Here is a 25,452-nt window from a genome sequence, read left to right as displayed (position 1 = left end):
TATTTATGCAGGCCTATGTGAATTGTTATCATACCTATAAGAATTTTATAGTAATTAATAAATATTTTTTATTTATTTAATTATTCCTACATTATTTGACTACTCATAACAAATAAATAAAATTTCTCATAAATTAAATGAAAAACATACATGTAATTATTTCAGGTGTATCCTTAGCATCATGCTGAAATAAAGCATACACTCTAGGCTGAGTGTTAAGTCGACTTTGATTTGGCCATGGAGTTAATGTAGCTGATTCTATCATCCATTGTCTGCCAAAATTTCTCTAAGATGATCCAAAATTTATCATTGTTTCTCCAAATGGTCTTTGTCCAAGAGTAGGACAACTCTTAGTTATATGCCCAGGTTGATGACACTAGAAGTAGGTATTGGTTCCATATAGACATTCATCCTTATGTTGTTTTCCATATTTGTTAAAGTTATTTAGGCTCATTTGACTAATACTACTACTAGATTTTACTTTCTTCCAATAAGACTTTCCAGATTGTGAGAATGATCTAGCTTGAGAATTTTATAAAAGCTCATATACCTTCTATATTTTTAATTTTATTAATTTTAAGCCTCCTCTGGGTGGTTTGAATATCCATCTCAATTCTCCTAGTTCTCTCCACCACTAGAGAAACAAGAGGCTATCTGATGGCATCATTCAATCTAGATAAAAATCTATGGCATTTTTTTGTAGTATATATTAAGGCCTCGTTTAATTCAGCTTTTTTTTGCCTTTTCAGTTTCGAAATGGTGTAATTATTTTTTGTCATTGTTTGTATGTGACGCTTCTCTAAAAGGGCTTTTTATGAAACTTCATTTTTTTATTGTTTTAAGAAGCTTTTTGATATTGGCTTCTCCATGACAAAACTCCATTTCCTCAACCAATATTTCTAAAACCACCTTTTACAAAAGGTATGGGATAACCAAACGAAGCCTAACTAAGGAGCATATCTTCATAAAATAGTCAATTCAACTTCATATTGCATTACTGATCTATCTCCTTGCACCAACTTCAAGAATTTATCATGCATTTGCCTCATCGCAGAAAGAGGCAAAAACTAATCTCTGAACACCTATGTAATTTCCTTCCATTTAATTTGGAACTAGGTATCCCTCTAAATTTATCCTGATGTTGCTCTCTCCATCACCTTGATTAAGGTTAGTCGTTGATCAGATACATAGAGATACGTGTATCTGTGAATATATTAGCAGTATGGGTTTAGGGTTTGGAAATTTGATATTTAAAATTAGAAATTTACCACCTCGTACTTAAAGAGGGTGGTGGGGGAAGTAATGATGATTCTGATCTAGATCCTATGGTTCCGTTGTCCCGGGCCATCATGGTCCCTGATCTACTTTGTCAGAGGAGGTAGTTGACCCAACCTGACAAAAGGATCCTTGTTGGCAGCCATGATTTGTGTCGTCCAAGAGAATCTTATAGACATGGGGTGAGTATTTGTCTAAGGAGACAAATTTAAATCCACCTTAGCTGACATAGGGCTTAGTGTCCTATCGATTATATCATATTGATTCATATCCAAGGGATTTAATATCATTCGAGAGCATACAAGCTCTATTCATGAACGTAATTTGGTGGTGTCATTTGGCAGCAAACCACCCGGTTCAAAGGGCCCCGATCATACCTGCAGCACCATTTGACGGTAAAATTGCCAGTTGGAGGAGACATGTCATGTCCTTACTGACAAGAGACTATTTGAGAATGAATCCTAGTGATATTCTCAACCAAACATTAGCTCTTTGTGAGCTGACGTGATATTTGAATATGTTCACCTTGATAAATTGTTGCGAAGGATGGATGAATTTTGTTTTAAGCATTTGATGATTGATTTCAATTTTAAATATTTCATGTTTCGATATTTTTTTAGTTTTGAATTTTGTGAGCATTTGGGTTATCCCCTAGTGATGGTCGTATTCCCTATAAACCCATTTTAAGTGTTTGTAAACCCCTTCGATTGAAATCTATGTTAATGTGACCATCATTAGGGTATTTATAGGGAATTTCATTTATGGGTTGAACCTTGTCGACTCTATCTACCAGTCGACAGAGGATTGGGTTCATTGTAGGCTTTATGCCTTTGTTAATGAATTTTCTTTGTTTATAGGCCTTAAAGGCCTAATATGAACGTATAGAGACAAATATCTCGGTCGACATCGTGATCGCGTATTTATAGGATCAGGCTCGAACTTAAGTTGAATTATTGACTCACGCAGCATCCTCAGACGTCATGTGTGTGAATACATCACGCTCGCAGGGGCCCATATAGGTATTTGGGGGTATTTTTATCATTATCTGTTAAATCTTGTTGACTCTATCGAATTGTTGATAGAGGATAGGGTTCATAGCAAGTTTTATGCCTTTGTCGGTGAATTTTCATGATTTTAGGCCTCTGTCGAATTGTTGATAGATGATCGAGTTCATAGTAGGTTTTATGTGTTTGTCGGTGAAATTTCATGATTATAGGCCTTGAAGGTCTAATATGAACGTATAAAACTCAATATCTCAGTCGATACTGCGACCGTATATTTGTTCATTGATTCAAGTCTTGTCGACTCATGTCCTATCAAGGAGAAGGATGGGACTTGAACTTCTTTTTTTTTACCTGCGCGGTATTCCTAGAAATCACGTGTATACCCGTAACACGCTCGTCGAGGCTCTTACAAGTGTATGATCGTATATACATTTCTTTATGTTTTTGTGTATACATATTGTAGTGCATGTGTGAGGGGCATTTTTGAAAAATTTTAGTTGCTCGGGTAACTATCGTTTGAGTGTGCGAAGCATTCCATTTGGGAGCTTATACACGCCTTATGTCTGCTTGTATGAATGTTGTAAATCTGGTGGTGTGGCATCGTATTACAGATTGCACATTGCTTCATACAGGTAGAATGTTCTACACTACTTATCTGCTTTATGCATGTAGATTGTTGTGCACTAATGAATCTCTTGTTATTATTCGTAGACGCATGCATTTATTGCAATTCTTTTGTATTCACTAACAAATATTCTGTTATATGCACAACGAGCTTCCTACAACAACTTATTTGCATTTGCATTTGATGTAGTCACTTTGCACTTTGCTTGTGGACAACATGTTGGGTGTACGGGTATACAACGGGTCTTCTACAGCAGCTCGTGGGAGCTCACACTTGATTCATGTCATTATAACGGATCGGTGTATTTCCCAACCATTGATTGATTATGGATTGCAAGGGTGCTGCAACACTCTTTGCCTCTTGCTATGATAGCTTATAGAAATTTTGTATGTATTGCAGTTGTGCTGCCTTTTCTCGCAAATGATGCATTATGTGTGCTTCTGTGTTCACATATGACCTTCACATCTGGCATAGCATCTTCTAGTATTTGTTGTGAATGACATCGTCGTGTATGCTTTGGATTTCTTTTGTTGCTTACGGAATTGAATGTACTTGTTTGTGTTTTAATGTTGTTGACAATAAAAGCACCCTGACATTTACTGCTTATTGTTTGTCCCTACTTGCAAAGGATCAATATACTCAGTATGTTCTCCCAATCTTTTGTCGTTGCTTGCAAGTATCTACATTCATTATGATTTATTGCCTTGACTTGCAGACAATGTATTGCATGCATAATGTATGCGTTGGATCATCATATTTAGTATGCATTGACCGCTTTCGCTTGTAGTAAATTGTTCAAAGTTGAATTGTCGTCAATGATGTAGATGTTGATGCATTCATTATGTGCTCTTCATGTTCTACCCATGGACATCTTATGTAATCAAGTAATATGTTCGTTGCATATTTGATCAATACAGCTCGCGGAGGTTCAGTGCATTTGTTTCATAGTCAAGTAGCATTGACTGTGCACTAGCTTTTATGTCCTCTTTTAGAATATTCACTGCCATCATCTTGCCTCTTATTGTTTCTTGCAAGCAAATTGTGTCATGAGTTCTTCATCAGTAGTTCATTAATGCTCACTTGTACATTGTAATTATCTCAAATCAATCAATTCCCTAATCTTTCATTACATTTGTGAGCGAGTGGTATTGAATTAGTGTGCATGTCTATCGATCGACTGTTGTTGATAGTAGGCATAATATCTTTCATGATAGCCTTTTTCCTTAGCTTATGGATATGTTGCATTCTTCATGTATGTATTGGTTGGATCTCTTATTCCCACCTCTAAATAATTATATGTGTAATAGAGCTCTCTCATCACATCATCAGTTGGTTTATAATATGAGTGATAACACTAGCATTATTGCTAATTGGCGATATGCATTTAACTTGACATAACTTTTATGAATCTATCATAATATTCATTAAAGATTTTGCATTATAACATGTAAGTAGGCTGCATTTGAGGCTCCTTGTTCAGCACAAGCTAAATATTTGCCCATTTGTGATTCATTATTCATTACTTGATGAATTGTAGATTCCTTTTATGCCTTCACGCAAGCCCGGTTCATTATTTTCATTTATGTTCCAAGTGGTCCAAATTAAGTTCAAGTCCAATCCATCGCATTTGATTTAAGTTCAAGTCTATATTAATCGTTTAAGTTATGTGTTCTCTTGCATTATGTTCAAATTCAAGTCCCCTGTTTAACTGAAAAATCTGGCAGTCTCCTGGCATCTCCCCCGTTTAGAGGAAATCCAAGAGATATAGCCTTCCCCTCCATGCTACGTGAGCGCTTCAGGTAGGTGTCAGATGACACCGTGGCGGCATTTCTTCTATCCCCTTCACGCTACGTGAACACTTAAGGGTCTTCGGGGGTACCTGTTTGAAGAATCCGCAATTTTCTTTCCCCCGCCACGCTACGTGAGCACATAAGGGTACTTAGAAGTGTCACTGTCACGCTACGAGAGCGTGTATAGGGTCTACCTGCCTCACCATAAGCATCACACCGACTCCCTCCCACAATGCTACGAGAGAACGTATAAGGGTTTTTCGGCTCGTTGCAAATGCCTAAAATGGGGTTTGAGTTTGAAAATTATACCTGCGTGACGATTGGTGATGACGACGATCATGGTTATGTTGAAATGACGGCAAAAACGTGCCAAATCCCTCGTCCTTTTTTTTATTCTTCATTTTTCTTTCTTTTTTTTGTTGGACTTCTCCTTTTTTTTAATATTTCTTTTTTCCTCATTTTTGTATTTTTTTCCTTTTTATTTCTCCTTTTTTATTTCTTTTTTTTAAATTTTCTCCCTTTCTCTCTCTCCTCATATACAGAAAGACCTTCACACGTGGGAGACAGGGTGCAAATTCAGCGCCATTTGCAGAGCTGGGTACTGTAGCAGGCCGTGGGACGTGACTATAGCAGAGTTTCGACATGGGTAGCTACATAGGTGTATTTTATATAAATTTTTATTTGATTTTTCTTGGTTTTTTGTTTATTAGAGGTTAACACAACTTTTGGGTCAGTGCATCAGTATTAACAGTAACACCCAACACAGCCATTTTCATATCCTTTTTGGGATCATTCTGAGTCCTGAAATAAAGTAAAACATCAAATTAAAATTCATACTTATATTAGATCAAGTTTCTTATTAGACTTAATAAGCCTAATGACTCTTTCGATACGATTCATACTTTATTTAGACTCTAATACCACTTATGTCATGATATGACCCAGATACTCAAATTAATAAGGCGGAAGCAGATGATTGGATGGTTAGTATAATTATTTTAATGACATAAAATACTCAATAGACTAATATCCAACATATAACTGAAGAGACACTAAGCTAATATTTTCACTTTGAATATATAATAAGCCAATTTACCTATTATTATTTGATTCTCTTCTTCTATAAAAGAATTCTTTTCTTTCAGTCATTTAATTCATAGAAGATTTACCTGACATTTTAAATTTAGCAATGTGTTTTCATAATAAAACTTTGTGGATAATTACTATTCATATCATAATAAATAGAAGTGTATACAAGTAGTCATGTTCACTTATCAAACTTTTCATTAGTTTCATATATATATGGAAATTTAATATAATGAAGATTTAAGTTTCATCCTTTAAATATTATTTATTCCTTTTTTATTTCATTTGTTGTTTTCCCATTTCATTTATTACAAGAACACCATCAAATTTTGTACCAATTAAGATACAATCATTTTTATTTTACGTGCACGAGTACGTTCATCCCCAGCTAGTACCATAAGAGGGTAAACTCTTGTATTTGCACGTATTTTTCCTTTCCCTTTCCTAATTTTTTTGTTTCCTTATTATAAATCATCTTATTACTTTCATTTTTTCTTTCAATAATGCATATCATGTAGTATAATTAGTTTTTATATTTATATATATCATTTTATAACATTGATTTGCCAACATTCATCTATATGATGCGAAGTAAATACTTCATAATTTAATTAGTATAAAGATATGATATTGTATCAAATTATTTCATTAAAACAAAATGGAACAATATAACTGCTATAAAAAATTAATTATAATCACCCATATAAATTTTTCATGAACATATATGTAACCTTACATAAACTCTCCTTTAGATTTCTTGTTGCTTTAGTACTTTATTTCAGTTCAACTATATAAATTCTACACTGTTCCAAAATAACATCAATAATATTTTAATTAATACTAAGATTTAACTTCGATGATCCAAATACCATCAAAGAACATTAAATATTTCTTATATCCCTTAAGATAACATAGATTTCTCCAATTATTACCAAAGATGTCTTTCAAAGTATTAAATGTCCCTACAATAACATCGACTGTTTATAAATTATCACACAATCATTATTATTACACTATCTACTTTTAAACCCTAACACATTCTGAAATTAAATATTCCTTAAATTATATTAATTACCTTAATAAATTCTTCTTTCCTTCCTTGTCAAATCAAGAGTTCCAACACTTTTGATTTCTTCCTGTTGAGCAAATAGTTTCAATCAAAACTAAAATTTATGTATTTATTTCTTTACTAAAATTAAAGAGGAAAAATGAAAATTTAAGCAACTTACTTCCTTCCTATCATCAAAAATGAAAGCTCACTTTTTCTTCCTCCCAAAAAGTCCTAATCTTTCAATAGCCTTAACAATAGACAAATTTTCCTCTTCTTTTCCACAAAATTCTTTCCCTTCTCACCCAAAATCTTCTCTTATGCTCATCCCTGCTGCTCCCAATTAGTGTTTTATGTCAATTGGATTTACTGGATGGAATCAAATGGAGTTATTCCTCATGAGGAGTTGCGGCTTTTCACTTCCAAATGCAATTCTTACCTCGGTTTGCTCTCCCACACTAGCCCACACACCCTATGCTTCGCCCATGCTCGCACGCTCACAAGATCGAGCCCACCCGCTCTTTCTCTACTATGGGACCGATTCAATTGAACCGGTCCAATTCCAATTATAACATTAAGCTTATGTTTCATGTTGGTCCATATTGATTTTATTCAATTTAAAAAACTTTGCAAAAAAAATTGAGCAAGTTCCACTAATTTATTTCAGCAACTATAACTTTTTTGGCAATGAAAATAATAACTTTCAAATAAGTCTTACAAATTATAGGTCGATCCTACAAATTTTCAAAGATGATGCCCCCATCAAATATAGGAATATATTTTTGAACCACACCACAATTAAGTTGTTGCTAGAGATATAATTTACCTATTTCTGTCTAAATTGGGCATTTATTAATTATATTATATACATTATATATTTAATATAAATGCTTAATTCGAGCTAAATTTAGTGTTGACCCTAACTATGTTCGACTGAGACAAATCAAAATCCAAATCAATTTTGAATTGAGAGCAGAGAGTAAAATCAAGTCAAGTCAAATTTAGACTGATTTTCAAGCAAGTTTCAGGTTTCAAGCTTTTTTTACAACCTTAGAATCAATAAGGAAAATATAGACAATTCATGGCAAAACTAAGCTAAAAAATCTCGTAATTCAAATAACAAGTCATTGAATACTTCATGGATTTGAACTCAAGTTCCAAAAAATGTTATATAATTTGTATATATATTATGCTCCAGCATAACACTCAATCACATCTCTAGCAAAAGAGGCCACTCACTACCATCACATTCTCCGTATACCTACCATGACGACATTGCAGAGAATTGTCGCATATATTAACAACAGTCACAGACCAAACAACAGCAAACTTTAATAAAATTTTAAGTTTATAGCGCCACGGATTTATTGCAACATCATGAACAATGATTGCCCCTATTTCACAATGAAAGAAAGAAAGCATACAAGTGGATTTTTAGACAATTTAAGATCAATAAAGATGGCAGCTTACCAAGAAGCAAATCTTTTCCTGGCCAAACCAAATTAATGTTCAAGTCCTTGTACTTTCCATGATACCTAACCCATGGAACTCCTTTCGGAAACCTACTCAACAATCATGTAAGAAAAATAATAATAATATAACAGGTGAAACAGGGGTTAAAACTTAAAAAATAACAAAGATACACATTTTAACAATCTATGATTAAAAACTATATAATTAAGTGACCATATCATCCTAACAAGCATCGGTGGAAAGAGCATCAACAATTAAAATGCTTCAATTATAAAACATTAACAAGGCGAAGCATAATGACTTTTTTTTTATAACATAATGACATTGAACCCATACCCATGTTCCGATCACAAGCTCAAGCATCACGAATTGTACCACAAGTTCAGTTCTGCCAGATCTCCATTTCATGAGAACAATTTTTGCAACAGTACAACTATGTAAATATTATGCTAGCCGATAGCTTACCGAAAATATGACTTATAAACTCAAGTCTGCATTTTCGTACTGGTAATAAAAATAGTTTGAAAATCATCAATAAAACAAATAGAATAAAAAACACAATAAATACTAGCACTAGGAGCTGTTTGGGATTGCTTCTGTTTTGTGTTTTTGTTTTTGTTTTTGCATGTGGTTTTTAAAAGCATATTTTTTGGTGTATTTTTTACATGCTTTTATATTAGGCGTTTTGAGTGTTTTTAAAAGGAACTCGCAGAGATTAGATGTAAACACGTGATGAGATATCTATGTATGTTCAAGAATGTGGCAGGATTGGTCTTATTGCTCAAATATTCATTTGGTCACAAATTTGACAAGCAACAATAAGAATAGTTTAATTAAATAAATTAATGAAAATATCTTTTATTTCCCAACTTTTGGCCACCATCGTTATTGCCACTAGCTTCCAACACCGATTAGCCGACACTCAAACAAACGCCTCCGTTACTCCACAAGCGACTGCTGCTAGCACCACACAAATCAATTTATTTGATATTCAATCAAAACAAAAAATAGCATATTTGTAACATATCAAATATGTTTTATTTCAAATCAAAATATAATAAAAATATAAAGCAAAAGAGATCCAAAACGACTCCTTAAGAAATCATAATATAGTTCACCATTACAAAACAAGTGTCCACATCATCATGAAATTGATAGGAAACGCTTGAAGATTTCAAGTAAATCCTATCAATAGAGGCAAAAATTGCAATGTGCTCCGCAAATCCAATGGAAAAAAATTAACAAAATAATAATTTTTATTAAAGAAATCAAACTAACAGATGAAATAAAGTAAGATACAATTAATCCTCTATTCGAGAGGAGGATCTTTCTCTCTGAAATCTCTAGATGCCGCTAGAGCCCAAAGAAACTAAGAGATCTCAATTTCAGCCAAATTCAAGATGTCCTAACCCTAGGAAAACAAACTATTTAATATGCACAAATCAAAAGGAAATCTCTAAACAGTCCCTACATTTAATTTCCCTCCTAAACTTTCTCAAAAAAGCTTCCAAAAATGCTATGTTGGCTCCTGCGATTGAATCAACATACAGTAGAGGCGGAAGAGTTCTGCCTTTGTTTCACACGGGATAGTTCCGTAGGACCGGCTAGACCAATTCAATGGACCGGTCTAACATAAATCCAAACCAACATCACCCTTAATGACAGACAAATGCAGTAGTACTTTAAAACCATGATTTTTTATGTTTGGCATACTATCACTATTGTTATTAGTTTCATCAGTCTCTAGCCGCCTAAAACTGCAATATGTTTCATTATGGCTAAACCAACTCATCTCATCATTGAAACTTCAAAGATGACTACCTTTAGCATATAAATACTAACAATTTTTTCTCAATTAGCTTAGTTGATAAAAATCTTGAAAGTTGCTGCAAAGATCATGGATTTAAACCTCATCCACCTTAAATTGTCGCAAATATCATGAGTTCAAAGTTCGTCTATATATGGAGAATTGAGAGACATGATCACATAAAGAGCTAATCACCTAAAATTCAAGCTTCATACAAAATGTCCTGCTGTCTACCAAACAATTAACAAGGTCATATTCGATGCTTGCCCAATGTGATCCCCACCATTCAGCGCATAAGAACATTACCTGAATTTGACAAATCAAATGACATCACACGTCCAACAAAATCCCATATTCGGAACTTAATGAGCACCATTTAGACTATCAACAAGATTTTCGAACAAAAGCCGCAATTCCCGATGTTGAGAATGAAAGTTCGTTAGGGATGTTAGGCCCCTTATAAACTGGTCCAAGGCTAATAAAGAGAGAGGTGAATTGGAAAAAAAGAATCTTTAAATCAAAATACAAACCAAAACTAATATCACCACAATAAAATAAGTGCGGAAATTAAATGCGGAAGTAATAAAGAAAGAACACACCGAATTTATAGTGGTTCGGTCAAACCTTGACCTACATCCACTCCTCGGAGGCACCCTCCGAGTATTGCACTACAAAAGTGTCTCTCCTTTAGCCCCCACAGTTAGGCGGAGAAGCCTTTACAAAATCACTTCCACCTTCTCTAGTGCGGCTGAGTCGTCGGGTCCTTTGACACCAAAGAGATCTTCTTCTTTGGTGAACTTCCCTCAAGACAAGCCTTGAATCCGACGGTATTAAGGTGCAAGCCTGCCGGAGCAACCGTGTGGAATCCCTCTCCACACTCCCTTGAGTCTCCCCTCACAGGATCTTCTCCCTCTCTCAGACTTCACCCGTTCCTCACTCCCTTTCAATCTCTCTCTTCAAGTTTCCACCAAAAGAACGAAGCTACAATGGCTGCAAAAGATATTTACAAAGTGCCTTGCTAAAGCTTAAATAGAAGATCTCAAACCGAACTCAATAATGCAAGTTGTCGATATTATCGTCCAGGACGATAGACATATTGTCCTGACCGATCAGTACAAATTAAGCTCATCAGTCCGGGACGATTTGGGACGATCAGAAGAAAATTGGTTACATCGTCCTGGACGATATAACGATCGTCCCAGACGATTAGTTTAAAACTGATTTCAATCGTCCTGATCATCGCCCGAAATAGATGCTGGCCGATGTAAATCATCCAGGCAATCGTCCCAGACGATGTGATCGTATCAATCAGCCATTAATGCTATCAAAATATACCAGATCAATTTAGGCATAATTGAGTTAGATCGCCCTGGCCGATTGCCTAAAATAAAGGATACCTAATCTGATCATGGCGGCTGATTCTTTCTGAATTGAGCATATCATCCAGGCCGATCATCTTATGACGGCTGCTTTAATGAGGATGCCCTAATTAGGGTTTCTATTTTTGGACAGATCGTCCAGGCCGATATAAATATCGTTCAGGACGATGTTACCAAAAACAGAGATCTTTAGGAAACAATAGAAAATCTTCCAAGTTACAAAACATCAGGAGCCACACCAAAAATACAATAGACTCAAGAAAGAAAAAAGTGTACAAACTAACTCAGACCTAGTCTACCCAATCTTGAGCTGGTTCCAAATTGCAGTCAGATCGTATAGACCTGAAATGTCAGAAAATAAGACAGTCGTAGAGAAATAAAAGTGTTTGATATCATCAAAATCATCATCCATAAAAATAGATCCGCAACAATCTCCCCCTTTTTTATGATGGCAAATATTAATTTGAATTTGCAAACAAGAAACATTTTCTCCTAATCTCTCCCTCACTAGAATAAAATTTTTAAAAAATAGGGGAGATAAAAATATTTTTGTATTTTTGTTGTTTTTAATTTTTTGAGAAAAAAGATACAAACAGTACAAAATTCATCAACAGTACTTTCTCCCCCTTTGACATTATCAAAAAGAGAAGGGGCATAAACGATTAAAAGATAAGAACGATCCCTGATCTAGTGAACAAAACAAATATTCTTAAAAAGAGAAAGTTACCTCTTGATTTTATTCAAAAACTTAGGGGCTGTTTGGTTGCCTGAATTAGGAGTGTAAAGTAAAAGAAATACATGTATTTACTAAATTAGGTTGTTTGGTTAATTTTGAGCGAAATAAAAGGAACTCATCCGATGCATTAGGCGTGTAATAAGGAGGTTGTTTTGCGGGAATTAGAAACCCGCTCGTATCGAGCGGGTTATAAATTCGCTCGACGAAGATTTAGTTGGCGTCGTTGCTGTTCGGCTTCATTGCTTCGCAGGTGGTGTAAGATTGCACGAGAGGGTTCTTCGGCTCCTTCGTTCTTCTAAGACTTCGCGCGACAACGACGTTCCCTTTGCCTGTCTGATCGGAAGTTGCGCCATTTTCATCGGAGGTAAGGACGGGAGCTCGAGTTCGCATCATCGTCGTTGCTGTTCGGCTTCGGTATAAAGTCAAATTTCACATAGCAGAACTCTCTTTACTGGAGTGTTGAGCACTTACTCATGGTGGAGAAAGGGGGAAAGGGGTATTCTCAACCCAAAGGAAAGACGCTCAAGAAATCAATAGCGACAAAGCCAGGTAAAGAACAATCTGTTCGTCTTTGATACCCACTGCTTTCCCCTGAGTTCCCGTGAGAAATTTCACAATGTGGTGGGATATGCAGATTCTCGGCTTTGGCTTTAGCGATGGTCTCAAGGGTTATTTTTAAGCCGATCATTAGGGTTTTGGATTTGAGATTTTGGATGAGCTAGGAAATTTTCTTGTAAATGTGCCTTATTGAGTTATCGCCCGTCGCATTTGGTTTGAAGTACTTACTGGGGCCTTTATATTTTCTTTCTTTTACATCCTTGTCATGCAAATTCGTGATTTGGTTTTCAGAAAGGTTAAATGAGGTCTGCTGCTAAGTTTGAAGAACATAGTTGATAGTTGGGAATGCAGCGGCTGATGTTTATCATTTCTTTGGCCATACTGGGATTTAATTTTGACTGTTTATTTTAAAAAATAATTGCCAGTTGTTTTTCGTAGTTGATTATTTACATAATAATCATGTATGCTATAGCTTCCCAACTGCTTTTGCTTTTAACTCTGGCGGTATTGAGGTATATTTTTTGGAAAAGGGGGGTACTTCATACTTGCATGCAACTATGCAACAGAGGATTTAATAATCCTGCTCAAGTAACTCTTGTAAAAATGGATTTTGTAAATCCTGAGGTTTTCTAATTTAAGTTCAATGTTAAATAATAATAAGTCATTTGGTACATTTACTATACTATTGAACCATATTTATGCAGTTTATGAGCTAAAAAAGTCAAACATGATTGACATTTGGAGCTATATATTGAAACATATTTGCTCTCTATATATTAGGGAAAACATTATCAACAAGTTAAATCATAATTATTTGATGTAAAATTAAAAAAAAATTAACCTGACTCAAATTTAAAGCTAAAGATGATAATATTCGATGTTAGAGAGTTTATAGCATTAATTTGTCTGAAGAAATTTTAAAATTTTGGCAACTTTTTTAGTAAAATTATCACTTATGTCGATGATATTTTGAATTTTCGTTTAAAAAATTTGTACTAAAAAAATTTGCTTAATGAAATAGTTAAAAAGTTGTACGAAATAAAGCCTTAGCTTTTGTTATCGACGGCTTTCTTACTGTTTTTTAAAGTAATTGATACAAAATTTTTTTGAACAAAATTTTATGTAGTAAGAAGCTGTTTTAAAAAGCAATAAAAAAGTTATCCCAAATGAAGACTTAAATTTTGTTTGGGATGATTTTTTTATTGCTTCTTAAAGCCATTTTTCAGTGTAAATGTAAAAATAAAAAATTTTAAATTAAAAAGTTGTTTTAAGAAGCAATAAGAAAGTCGTCCCAAATGAAGTACTTGTCATCATAATTAATTAATTAAGCTCAAGCTCAAATTAGAGGTGTACAAATAAATTATTATAAAAAAACTGTTTTTACTTTACTCTGGTTCTACCTAACCAAACAAGGGAAACAATTCTCCTGTGTTTATTTTGCAAACAACCAAACAGTCTCAAAGTATTCAGAATACATTGCATTTACTTTACACTGTATTTACTTTACACTGCATTTCTTTTTCAGGCAACCAAACAGCCCCTTAGTGAGAAATGGATTGACAACGCATAATCTAAAAAAGGTTAGAAATTCAAAATTTGATAATCCAAAACTCAAGTTCTTTAAAAAGACTAAAAAACTTTTTAATTCAATATATAAATCAAGGAATAAATTAGAGAAAGAAACAGTCATTTTTCAAAAACTCCTTCCATAAAATATATCTAATAGAAGATCAATGCACGAATTGTTAAATCATGAATCAAATTTTTTAAACTCAAGTATCGAAAGTATCAAAGATTTTCTTAAGCTTTAAGAAGTACAAGAACTGTAAGCATTAAACTTTGTGGGCTCATTTTATGCCTCTTGACAATTGATTGACGCACTGCGCATCTTTTGATACACTTTGTGTATTCTATTTTTTTCAATTTGGCGTCTTTGCGCATCTTTTATTTTTTGTATCATTGGCCAATTTTTTGTATGCTACCTTTCTGAAATTTTAAAAACCAAAAGTAAACCCAAATTATTGACAACACGCTTGATTAAGAAAATTTTAAGGTGGATTCAACAATCTTGCAAAACATTCCTATGCAATAGAAAAAATGTAGGGAGATGAAAAAAAATCAGTTTCAAAATCCAATTTAAAATATGATGAATAATTTGAATCAAAAGTAAAATACCCTCTTTAAGAAGAGAGAAAGAGAAACAAAATCATGAGTTCCCTTCCTCTGAGTGTTTTTAGATAAATCAACCACAACTTTCAAGAAAAATACAGGAGGTAGATTTTTCTTTTTTTTTAGAAAAATGATCGTGTGTGTTAATCAGAGAGAAACCCAAAAAAAATTTAACGAAAAAGGAAAAGAAAGAAAAAGATAAAAAAAAGACAATCACAAAAACAAAAGATCAAATAAAACATGCAAACAAAAAAAATACAAACAAAGGTTTAAGCATCATCTTGCTCCTGGTCCAATGCTTCAGAGACCATGTCTGCCTAAGAAATTTTTTGTTTTTCATTATTTGACCAGTTTATAATTTGCTTTGCTTTAGCTTTTTCTTTTGTAGAAAGAGTTCTCAAATTAAGACACTGATTTTTCATATGTCCAGGCTTCCTACATCCAAAGCAAACAATGTCAAAAGAACTTTTGACATTCTTACCATTTTTATCTTTATTTTATTTTTGTTGATGATTATGCTTTGATGAGCTTTTTAATTTGCTTGACCAGTTATTGCTTTCATCACCAACTAAGCTACCTCTTTCCGTATCTTCAGCTTTTAGCAATATCGTTTTACCTGCATCCAAAAGTCTTTTGACCCAAACTTTGCTCGTAGGCAATGAGTGAGCCAATCAAAATATCAATAGAATATTCATTCAAATTTTTTTATTCACAAAAAGCAACAACTTTAGCATCAAATTTATCTAATATACAACGAAGAATTTTATTAACTTTTTCAAAATTTGAAAATTATTTACCTAAAGCATGCAATGATATCACAATTTGAATAAACCTAGTATACATGTCTAAGATTGTTTCATAAGATTTCATGGAAAATATTTCATAATCATGCATTAACATATTCAACTTGGATTGCTTGATTTCACTAGTGCCTTCGTATATGGTGTGTAGTTTATGCCAAATTTTCTTACCAGTAGTGCACGTGGATACTAACATAAAATCTTCAAAATTTAAAGTACAGCAAAAGCAATTTAAAGATTTTGCATTCAATTGAGCATCGATTTGTTCATCTCTGATCCATTGACTAAAAGGAATGTCAGTTTTAATTCCATCTAAAATGCGTGACGGTAATGAATAACCAGTTAAAATCATATGCCACATGCGAAAATCAATTGATTGTAAAAAATTAGTCATGCGAATTTTCCAAAAATCAAAAATAATATTTTCAAATAAAGGTGGTCTGGTGATTGAATAGCCTTCCGCAATATTATGATTTGAAAAATTAGCCATGTATCGAAATTCAAAAGCTTTTAAAAACTAGATTTTATGAATACTGTTCTGATGCCACTTGAAAGTTCATTAGGGATGTTAGGCCCCTTATGAACTGGCCCAAGGCTAATAAAGAGAGGTGAATTGAAAAAGAAGAATCTTTAAATCAAAACACAAACCAAAACAAATATCACCATAATAAAATAAGTGCGAAAATTAAATGTGGAAGTAATAAAGAAAGAATACATCGGATTTATAGTGGTTCGGTCAAATCTTGACCTACGTCCACTCCTCGGAGGCACCCTCTGAGTATTGCACTACAAAAGTGTCTCTCCTTTAGCCCCCATAGCTAGGCAGAGAAGCCCTTACAAAATCACTTTCACCTTCCCCGGTGCGGCGGAGTCGCCGGGTCCTTTGACACCAAAGAGATCTTCTTCTTTGGTGAACTTCCCTCAAGACAAGCCTTGAATCCGACGGTATTAAGGTGCAAGCCTGCAGGAGCAACCGTGTGAAATCCCCCTCTACACTCCCTTGAGTCCCCCCTCATAGGATCTTCTCCCTCTCTTAGACTTCACCCGTTCCTCACTCCCTTTCAAGCTCTCTCTTCAAATTTCCCCCAAAAGAACGAAGCTACAATGACTGCCAAAGACACTTACAAAGTGTCTTGCTAAAGCTTAAATAGAAGATCTCAAAATGAGCTCAATAATGCAAGTTGCCGACATTATCATCCAGGACGATAGACATATAGTCCTGGCCAATCAATTTAAATTAAGTTCATCAGCCCGGGACGATTTGAGACGATCAAAAGAAAATTGGTTACATCGTCCAGGACGATTAGTTTAAAACCGATTTCAATCGTCCTGATCATCGCCCGGAATAGATGCTGACCGATGTAAATCGTCCAAGCAATCGTTCCGGACGATCCTACGATCACCCCAGACGATGTGATCGTATCAATCAGTCATTAATGCTTTCCAAATATACCAGATCAATTTAGGCATAATTGAGTTAGATCGTCCTGGACGATGTGTATATCGTCTTGGCCGATTGCCTAAAATAAAGAATACCTAATCTGATCATGGCGGCTGATTCTTTCTGAATTGAGCCTATCATCCTGGCCGATACAAGTATCGTCCAGGCCGATCAGCTTATGACGGCTGCTTTAATGAAGATGACCTAATTAGGGTTTTTTCTTTTGGACAGATCGTCCAGACCGATATAAATATCATCCCGGACGATGTTACAAAAAACAGAGATCTTTAGGGAACAATAGAAAATCTTCCAAATTACAAAACATCATGAGCCACACGAAAAATACAATAGACTCAAGAAAGGAAAAAGAGTACAAACTGACTTAGACCTAATCTTGAGCTGGTTCCAAATTGCAGTCTGATTGTATAGATCTGAAATGTCAGAAGATAAGGCAGTCGTAGAGAAATAAAAGTATTTGCTATCATCAAAATCATCGTCCATAAAAATAGATCCGCAACAGAGAAGGTAATGTATCTTTGCATTTCCCATTCTTGGCCACTCCTACAAATTAATTGCACATTTAAAGCCTAACTATCTTCTAACAAATTCTACATAAATTATGATCACAATATCTTTTAAATAATGATCGGTCGGGCAAACTAGGCCTCCTGAATGTCACCTATCCTATAACGAACTAAGAAACGAGTAAATCAATGAGAAGGGACAAAACTCTAGGGTACTCACAAAATTCCATCAGTGTCCTCTGAGAGCTGAAATTTGCTGACCAGGGGAAGAGCCTCCGTCTGCATCGCTGATAGACGCATAAGAAATAAAAGGAATATAAGGAAGCGTCATTGCGGAATCAAAAGTACCACGTCAATTTGGAGAAAAGGAATCTAGGTGGGGTTCTCTTACCGATGATGATGACGACGGTTGAGATGGGCTGACGCGTGGCCTCGTCCGCTCCTCCAGTAGCATCGGCTTCAATCGCCGCCGACGGATGCTCGCCGTTGGTCTCCTCGGGAGACGGCATAACGTCGCGTTTTCCACTTGACGAATGAGATGCGAGGCGGAAAAAAAGAAAGAAACAGCGGCGGCGCCGCAAGTTACACTAATCTGTAATGGAGGACGCGACCGAACTCGTCCTCCGCTGATTTATGGGACACGGAAAAGAAGCTAATGGGCCAACGCGCGGAGAAATTCGGAAAATTATTAGGTCCCGTCACAGGTCATGGTATCTATCTTTGCATTCGAAGAAATCGGACATCTGACTGGTTCAATTTTTTTAATATAATCTTTTTGTTTTATGTCTTGTCAGTCCGATTGATCCGATCCGATTCAATTTGGCCAACTGTTTTTTTCATTTTAAACGTTGACGCTATTTTAGAAACCCGTAAAAGATCTAAATGTTTATTATTTTTGAAAAAAAATGATATAGAAAACTGCAAAAAAAGATATAGAATGCTCTCGGAAGACAAAGGGGGAAGGGGTGCATGAATCGGAAGAGATGCATGAATCGGAAACAAACTTAGCTGGAACTTTATCAGGTTTTAACATATCGGTAAGTTTCAATCTCATCGCAAGTTGTATTATGAAAAATGAGGTAAAAAGTTGTAAACAAAGCTGTGTAAAAAAGGGCATATATTTCAGCTCATTAAAGGCTCGGGCTCTTAGAAGCGCGTTTAGGGATTAGGCGGAAAAGTAAGAAAACTCTTCGATATTGTTGTTTAGCTTTCATTAGTGTTTTTAAGAAGAAGAACATCATTGTTTTTAGGGTTGATAATGAAAAAGATGATGAGCACTTATTTTGCTTTAAGGTAAGCTTTATGTGAGCTTTGAATGCGTTTTACATGCACTTTACATGTTTTTTACCTGTGCTTTACCTACGCTTTTTAATCTTTTTTATCATTTCAGACTGTTTATAAAGATGAGAGAGAAGCATATTAATGTTATTATACGTATGCACATGATAATGGCTTTAGCGTCCGGAATGATCATCACAGTTTCTGATCAAATTCTAGAAATATAAAATCCAAAGACTTTGTCTTTTCAAAAGCTAGTTTCAAGAAAAATATTGATCTGAATTCAAGAAAAAGATTTACTAAACAAGATGTTAGAAACGGTTGTCTATCCATAATGAGGTTTGCAGTTGATGAAGATGATTACTGACATGTCAAAAGATTTATTGAAACCCACAACCATGAATATGCTAGCCTAGCCGACCGACACCTTTTGAGATCATGTAGGAATGTTATTGAGGAAAAAGCTTTAGTCCTAAAATCAATGACAAATGCAGGGATTAGAACTGTTGATGCATATGCCTACCTTGTAGAGGAAGTTGGAGGATGTGAGAATGTTGGATTATCTAAAAGGGATGCCTAAAATTTTATTCAGAAGAGCAAGGATTGAATTTGGTGATACTAATTATTTGATTCAATTATTTAAATATCGACAAGATTATGACCACATGTTCGCATGGGATGTTCAAATTGATGAGTATGATATATTGTTAAATTTTTCTGGATTAATGGCTGAGGCAGGATAGATTATGAATATTTTGGAGATGTGTTGATTTTTTTATACTAGCTATAGGTCCAACAAGTACAATTTTGTACGTGCACCATTTATTGGTGTTAACAATCATTGGAAGAACATTTTATTAAGGGTTGTTTTTTTTTTTTTTTGTCAAAAGAAACAATTGAAAGTTTTACATGGTCGTTTAAAACATTTGTATGACTAATGGGTAATAAACATCCAACAATAATATTCACTGATCAGGACCAAGCTATGATCAAGGCCATAGAAGATGTATTACCTCACACTCATCATAAATTATGTCAATGACACATCTTTAAAAAGGTTTCATCATAAGTATATATCTTCAATAGCAACAATAAAGCCAAATGACTCTTCTATAAGTGTATGAGGAGGTGTGATTCTGAGGAAATTTTTGAGGAGGCATGAGTTGAAATGATCAAGGAAGAGAACCTTCATAATCATGAATGGTTGCATGATCTTTATAAGATAAAAAAAAAGTGGTCAACAGCTTTCAACAATGATTGTTTTAGCATGAGCATTTTATCAACACAGTGTAATGAGTGTACTAATAGTGTGTGTCATGGCATTTTGAAGCCAACAAGTTTATTAACTTATTATTTTCTTGGGTTAGAAAAAGTTTTGTTGAATTGGCGGTGAAATGAGCAGGATGAGGAGTTCAAATGCAATTAGTCTGAAATTGTTCTTGTGATAAAGAACAGCTCAATATTAAAGCAAGCTGCTCGATTTTACTCAAGAAGGCTATATTCATTTTTTAGAAAGAATTTATACAGGTTGTGGGAGAAATGAGTATAGACTTTGTCTCAACTGATTCTTCAAAGTTTTTAGTCAATTACATAGAGAATAAGGACCAACATCATCCTTGGGTGGTTGACTTTGATGCAACAAAAGGTAACATTCAATGCAGCTGTAGAAAGTATGATACAATGGGATTGTTGTATTCTCACTGTGTGAGGGTTTTCAAACAGTTGGATATGGCTAAAATTCCTGAGAAGTACCTACTATTGCGATGGTCAACATGGGCTCGAAAAGATATTTATTTATGTAACTTGGGCAATTTCAAAGAAATAATAACTTTGAATGTGATAGGGGATTTATATTCAAAAATTAAGTGAGCATATTTACATATCAAATGAACACATAAGCTCATGAGAATGAGGAGTCAGAGGAATATATTCTTGACATAATGAAAGACATGATTGAAAACTTATAGTTTATTCTTGGTGGCAAGAAAAAAAAAATAGAAGTATGCTGCAAGATTCCAAGGAGGCAGTGCAAATTTGAAAAATCTTCTAAAGCGTAGGCCTAAAGGCATATATAATGTTAGACTAAAAAACTAGTGGGAAAAGAAGAAGCGACCTAAGAGTAAGTTTTAATAACATGTCAATTATATTATTCCTTAACTAAGACTAAAGTTGTAGTTTTTAACATATAAGGAATCTTTGGCTGGGGGAAAAATAATGGATGATCCTTCTTCAACACAAATGAACTTCTCAAGCATATCTGAATGTTTCAGTGATGAATATATAATCGAACAACCAACTAGCCAACCTAGTGCTGAATACACCAAAATGATGATAGATTTCATACTTCGGAGTTAGAATGTAATGAATTTTCATTCTAATAATATTTATTAGGAACTCATGAATATTTATTGTAATAGGTATTGAATTTCAATAAAGAATATTTATTGGGACTTACTCATATTAATTGTAAGAATGTTTCAGTGAATATAAAATGTGCTTTGGTGCATTTTGGTTGTGCTTTTATTGCATTTTGGTTGCACTTTTGTTACACTTTTGTTGCATTTTTGTTGTGTTTTGGTTGCGCTTTAATTGTGTTTTTGTTGCATTTTGGTTGCGCTTTGATTGTGCTTTATTTTATCTTCATAAATTACTATTTAAAAATCTTCAAAATTTGAAATGTATAAATATTACAAAACAAATAAATACTATATATTAATATTTAAATACTTAATATTCACATTTACAAAACACAAATATTTACAATATTTTTTACATTTACTTTTTCGTAGTAAGAAAAAGAAAATATGTTAACTCTGCTCTAAATTTTGGCATATACTTTTGACAATCTTTATATGAAGCGCAGTCCATTTTTCTTTGTAGAATGGCTTTCTCTATATATTTACACATGAACATTCCATAATCAACATTATTTGACTGAGTTGGAATTCCACGAACAGTTTATAAATTTCATTTTGTTATATCGCTAGTAAAACATCCTTTAGTGCCTTTATACAAGTATTTTATTGAAACAAATAAAATTATTATTTTATTTTGTGTTCATATTGAGAAAAGAAAATATGATACTTAAAATCTGAATTTAACTTACAACATTATAACATTTATCCTTGTATTCTGAATTTGGTAAGGAATTATACAGTTTTTAGACTTTCTCTTTTAACCTTCCTATAATAAGTACCCAATGCTTATTAAAAATTATGGGTTGAATAATAAGACTATTTTTTATTTTCACAGAATCTGGATTAATGTGTTGGATAAACATTTCAAAATCTTGATTGTACCCCTTGTATACCTGCAATAAGTCAACAATATAAGAAAAGTAATGTGATAAATAGATTATAAATAATTATTATACTTATCCTGTACAATGGACAAATGTACAAGTAGCATTGAAATTTCTCTATCATTAGCCTACTCTTCTCTAATAATAAACAAGCAAAAGCATCTACATGGTTATCGCCAAACCATTAATTTGTGAGTAGATCATCAATATCTGCTTTGTTTATTGTTATATTACCATATGCAAATATTAAGTCGTCCATACAAAAAAGATAAAAATTATAAAGCAAACAAAGTACACTTAGAGCGCAACTAAAGCATATCCAAAGTGCATAGAAAAGCGTAAATGACTAAACTTATTTTTTATCAAACTTTCTGAAACATTTATTCTTAAAACTTTGTTGCTCAGCTATTAGGAAATCCTTGTGCTGGGTAACAATGTGCCTTTTCGGTTTGTAGCACCGAACTGAGAAAACAATGGAGCAGGTTTAGAGGTTTCCATTTAACCTCGATTGGTATGGACTGGATCTTATGTTCATTTCAATCGAGTGAAGTGGTTGATGAAGTCCTGAATGGAGGACCCTGGTATGTAAACGGTTTTATTGTTGGAATGGATAAATGGTCGGCTGCATTTGATCCAAACACGTTTAAAGGAATCTCGGCACCAGTTTGGGTTAGATTTCCATATTTACCGTTGTACTGCTGGGATGAGGACAATATCGCAAGGATTGCATCTTGCCTGGGAACGCCGATGTATATCGATGGCAATACATTTCGTTGGAGCAAACGAGAATTTGCTCGAGTTTGTGTTAGGATTGATCTGGAGAAAAAGCTGTTGAATGGTGTGTGGGTAAATGGCTCCGCTGGAAGGTTTTTTCAATGGGTTGAATACGAGAAAATTGATTTGCTCTGTTATCAATGTGGTAGAGTCGGCCACAACAGAGAGATATGCTCAGAAAATGTATCCATTGGAATACAAAATCAATCTTTGAAGGAGAAGGAAGTTGGTAAGGAAATTGGTGAGAAGAATGTGCAGGAAAACAAATCTTCAGTGATTAATTCTGAATATGGACCCTGGATCCATGTTCATTTCAAAGACAGAAGATATAACAGGGAAAATGTTGTTAGGAAGGGGCTGAATGAGGCTAAACTCGACAAAGATTTCAGGGAAGATAACAGTCGAAATAATAATGCAAAGGTTGATAAAGAAAGTATGGTAAATAAGAAGGATATTGTGGATACTAATGATGTCCTGGCTTCAGACAGTAGAGATGTTAGAAAGTCCATCGGAAAGGAGAAATCGGAGACTGCTGTTACTAACAGATTCGCTGTTCTCAGTGAGGATCCTGAAGAAGCAGGTCTGGTAGAGAAGGTTAGTGATTTCAAAAATACAGAAAATGACAGGGAATGTATTGAGGATGATATCAATCACAGTGAATTGGTTGTTTCTTGTGCTGCTGTCAAGGTGAAGTTGGCTAAAGAGTTGAAATCACTTGGACATGTGAATATGGAAAATAAGAAGAAAAAGAGGTTTGATAGGTCTAACCCCAAGAGTGGGGAGAGATCAATTACACCTTTTTAATGTCCTCAATTCTTTTTTGGAATTGTAGGGGGGCAAGGAAAAAAGAAGCCTCCTTATACTTGAAGGAAATTGTTAGAGATCATAGTATTTTTTTCATTGGGCTTATGGAAACGAAGTTGGCTAGCATTGATAGAAAGCATATTGATTACTTGATTGGGAAAGATTGGGAGTACTTTCATCATCCTGCTGAAGGTACTTCAGGAGGCATTATGGTTCTATGGAAGAGGAATATGGTGTCTTTTGATATAAGGGAGACATCTTCACAAGCTATTGTTGGTAGTCTCTCGGTTCCTAACTTGGGAATTTGGAGAATTGCCACGGTGTATGGGAGCAGAAATTGTAAAGAAAGGGAAAGTTTATGGAAACAACTCAATGATTGTATGGAGGTTAAAATTCCCTCTATTATTGGAGGGGATTTTAATTGCATTATTGACAAGGAGGAGAAAAGAGGAGGCAAGAGGTTCTTGTTCTCTAAAGGACCAAGGGAGATGAAAAGTTTTATGGTAAATTCTGATATCCATGACATTGGTAGTATGGGCCCAAGGTTCACTTGGTGTAATAACAAAGAGGGAACCTCTCGGATCTGGGAAAGATTGGATAGATGCATTTTGAACTCAGTTGCTATTCAAATGCTTCCTATGGCTACTATTCAGCATCTTGCTAGAGTAGCATCGGATCATAGTCCAGGAAGGTTCTCTGCCCACACTTGGGATGTGTGAAAGGACGGGACGGTTCATCTGCCAACACGTGGGTATTGTGTAAAAGGACGAAGGGTTCTCTGCCCACACTAGGAAGAGTTGTGAAAGGACGGAAGGGTCTCTGCCACACTGGGGATAGTGTGAAAGGATGGACGGGTTCTCTGCCAACACTGGGTAAATTGTGTAAAAGGACGGACGGTTCTCTGCCGGCACCGGGGGAGGTGAAAAAGAGTGTGTTGTAAAGGCTTCTTCGCCTTGCTGTGGGTGCAAAAGGAGAGTCACTATTGGTATTAGTGCAATACTCAGAGGGTGCCTCTGGAGGAGTGGATGTAGGTCTGGTTATAAACGAACCACTATAAATTGGTGTCATTTACTTTACTGTTTTTACATTTCCGCACTTTCTATTCTCAGTTTAACAACTCTGTGGTTGAAAAACCTTTTTCACAAAATTTAAAAGAGATTTTATTTCGGTTCAATAATTATAAAAGGGGTCTTAAATTTTACTTTGTTTTTTAAACTTCCAATTCACCCCCCCCTCTTGGTAGGCCTTGGGACACTCTCCTTAGGCTTAAACAGCCTAATTACTAGACTCAACACAGCTCACATCACAAAGCTTCCTCTATTTTGAAAGATCAAGGATTTCCTTTTCCAAGGTTTCCTTCAGTACATTCAAGTTCCTGCATTATTCCCTTTCCAGAAAAAACAAAGCCTCATCGTACGTTTGAGCTTCCTTTGGAGTATACTGTATTCATCACCATAACTCATCTTCATCCATGAGTTGTAAACAATATTCTTTGCAGCTGGGTACGATCTCCATGTGTCTTCAACTAAAATACTTTATTCTCACCAAAAATTCTATCCTTCACTCACCTAAGCTACAAT

The 25,452-nt window shown here is 34.7% G+C and overlaps 1 protein-coding gene across 3 annotated transcripts in view; it reads right to left on the bottom strand.

Moving 5' to 3' along the window:
• The window catches only part of LOC110116757 (5'-methylthioadenosine/S-adenosylhomocysteine nucleosidase 2), a 54,222-nt gene extending 35,792 nt beyond the window's left edge, over positions 1–18,430 (bottom strand). Inside the window, exons 1-3 of one of the 3 annotated variants that reach the window (XR_002305463.2) lie at positions 18,107–18,429; positions 17,936–18,002; positions 8,299–8,390 (exon numbers count right to left, since the gene is read on the bottom strand). Coding sequence is in view for 2 of the 3 variants with exons in the window: in XM_020850456.2 (XP_020706115.1) it covers positions 8,299–8,390; positions 17,936–18,002; positions 18,107–18,224 (277 nt within the window). In the remaining variant the exon portion in view is untranslated. Of the gene's footprint in view, positions 1–8,298; positions 8,391–17,935; positions 18,003–18,106 lie in introns of all 3 variants that reach the window. The other 2 variants (XM_020850456.2, XM_020850455.2) reach the window with 2 other exon arrangements.
• Positions 18,431–25,452: the final 7,022 nt, after the last annotated feature.

This window comes from Dendrobium catenatum, unplaced genomic scaffold (genome assembly GCF_001605985.2).
Source record: "Dendrobium catenatum unplaced genomic scaffold, ASM160598v2 fragScaff_scaffold_1024, whole genome shotgun sequence".
NCBI classification, from domain to species: Eukaryota; Viridiplantae; Streptophyta; class Magnoliopsida; order Asparagales; family Orchidaceae; genus Dendrobium; species Dendrobium catenatum.
Note: the sequence above shows the minus strand (reverse complement) of the source record. Positions and strands in the feature narration are given on the sequence as shown.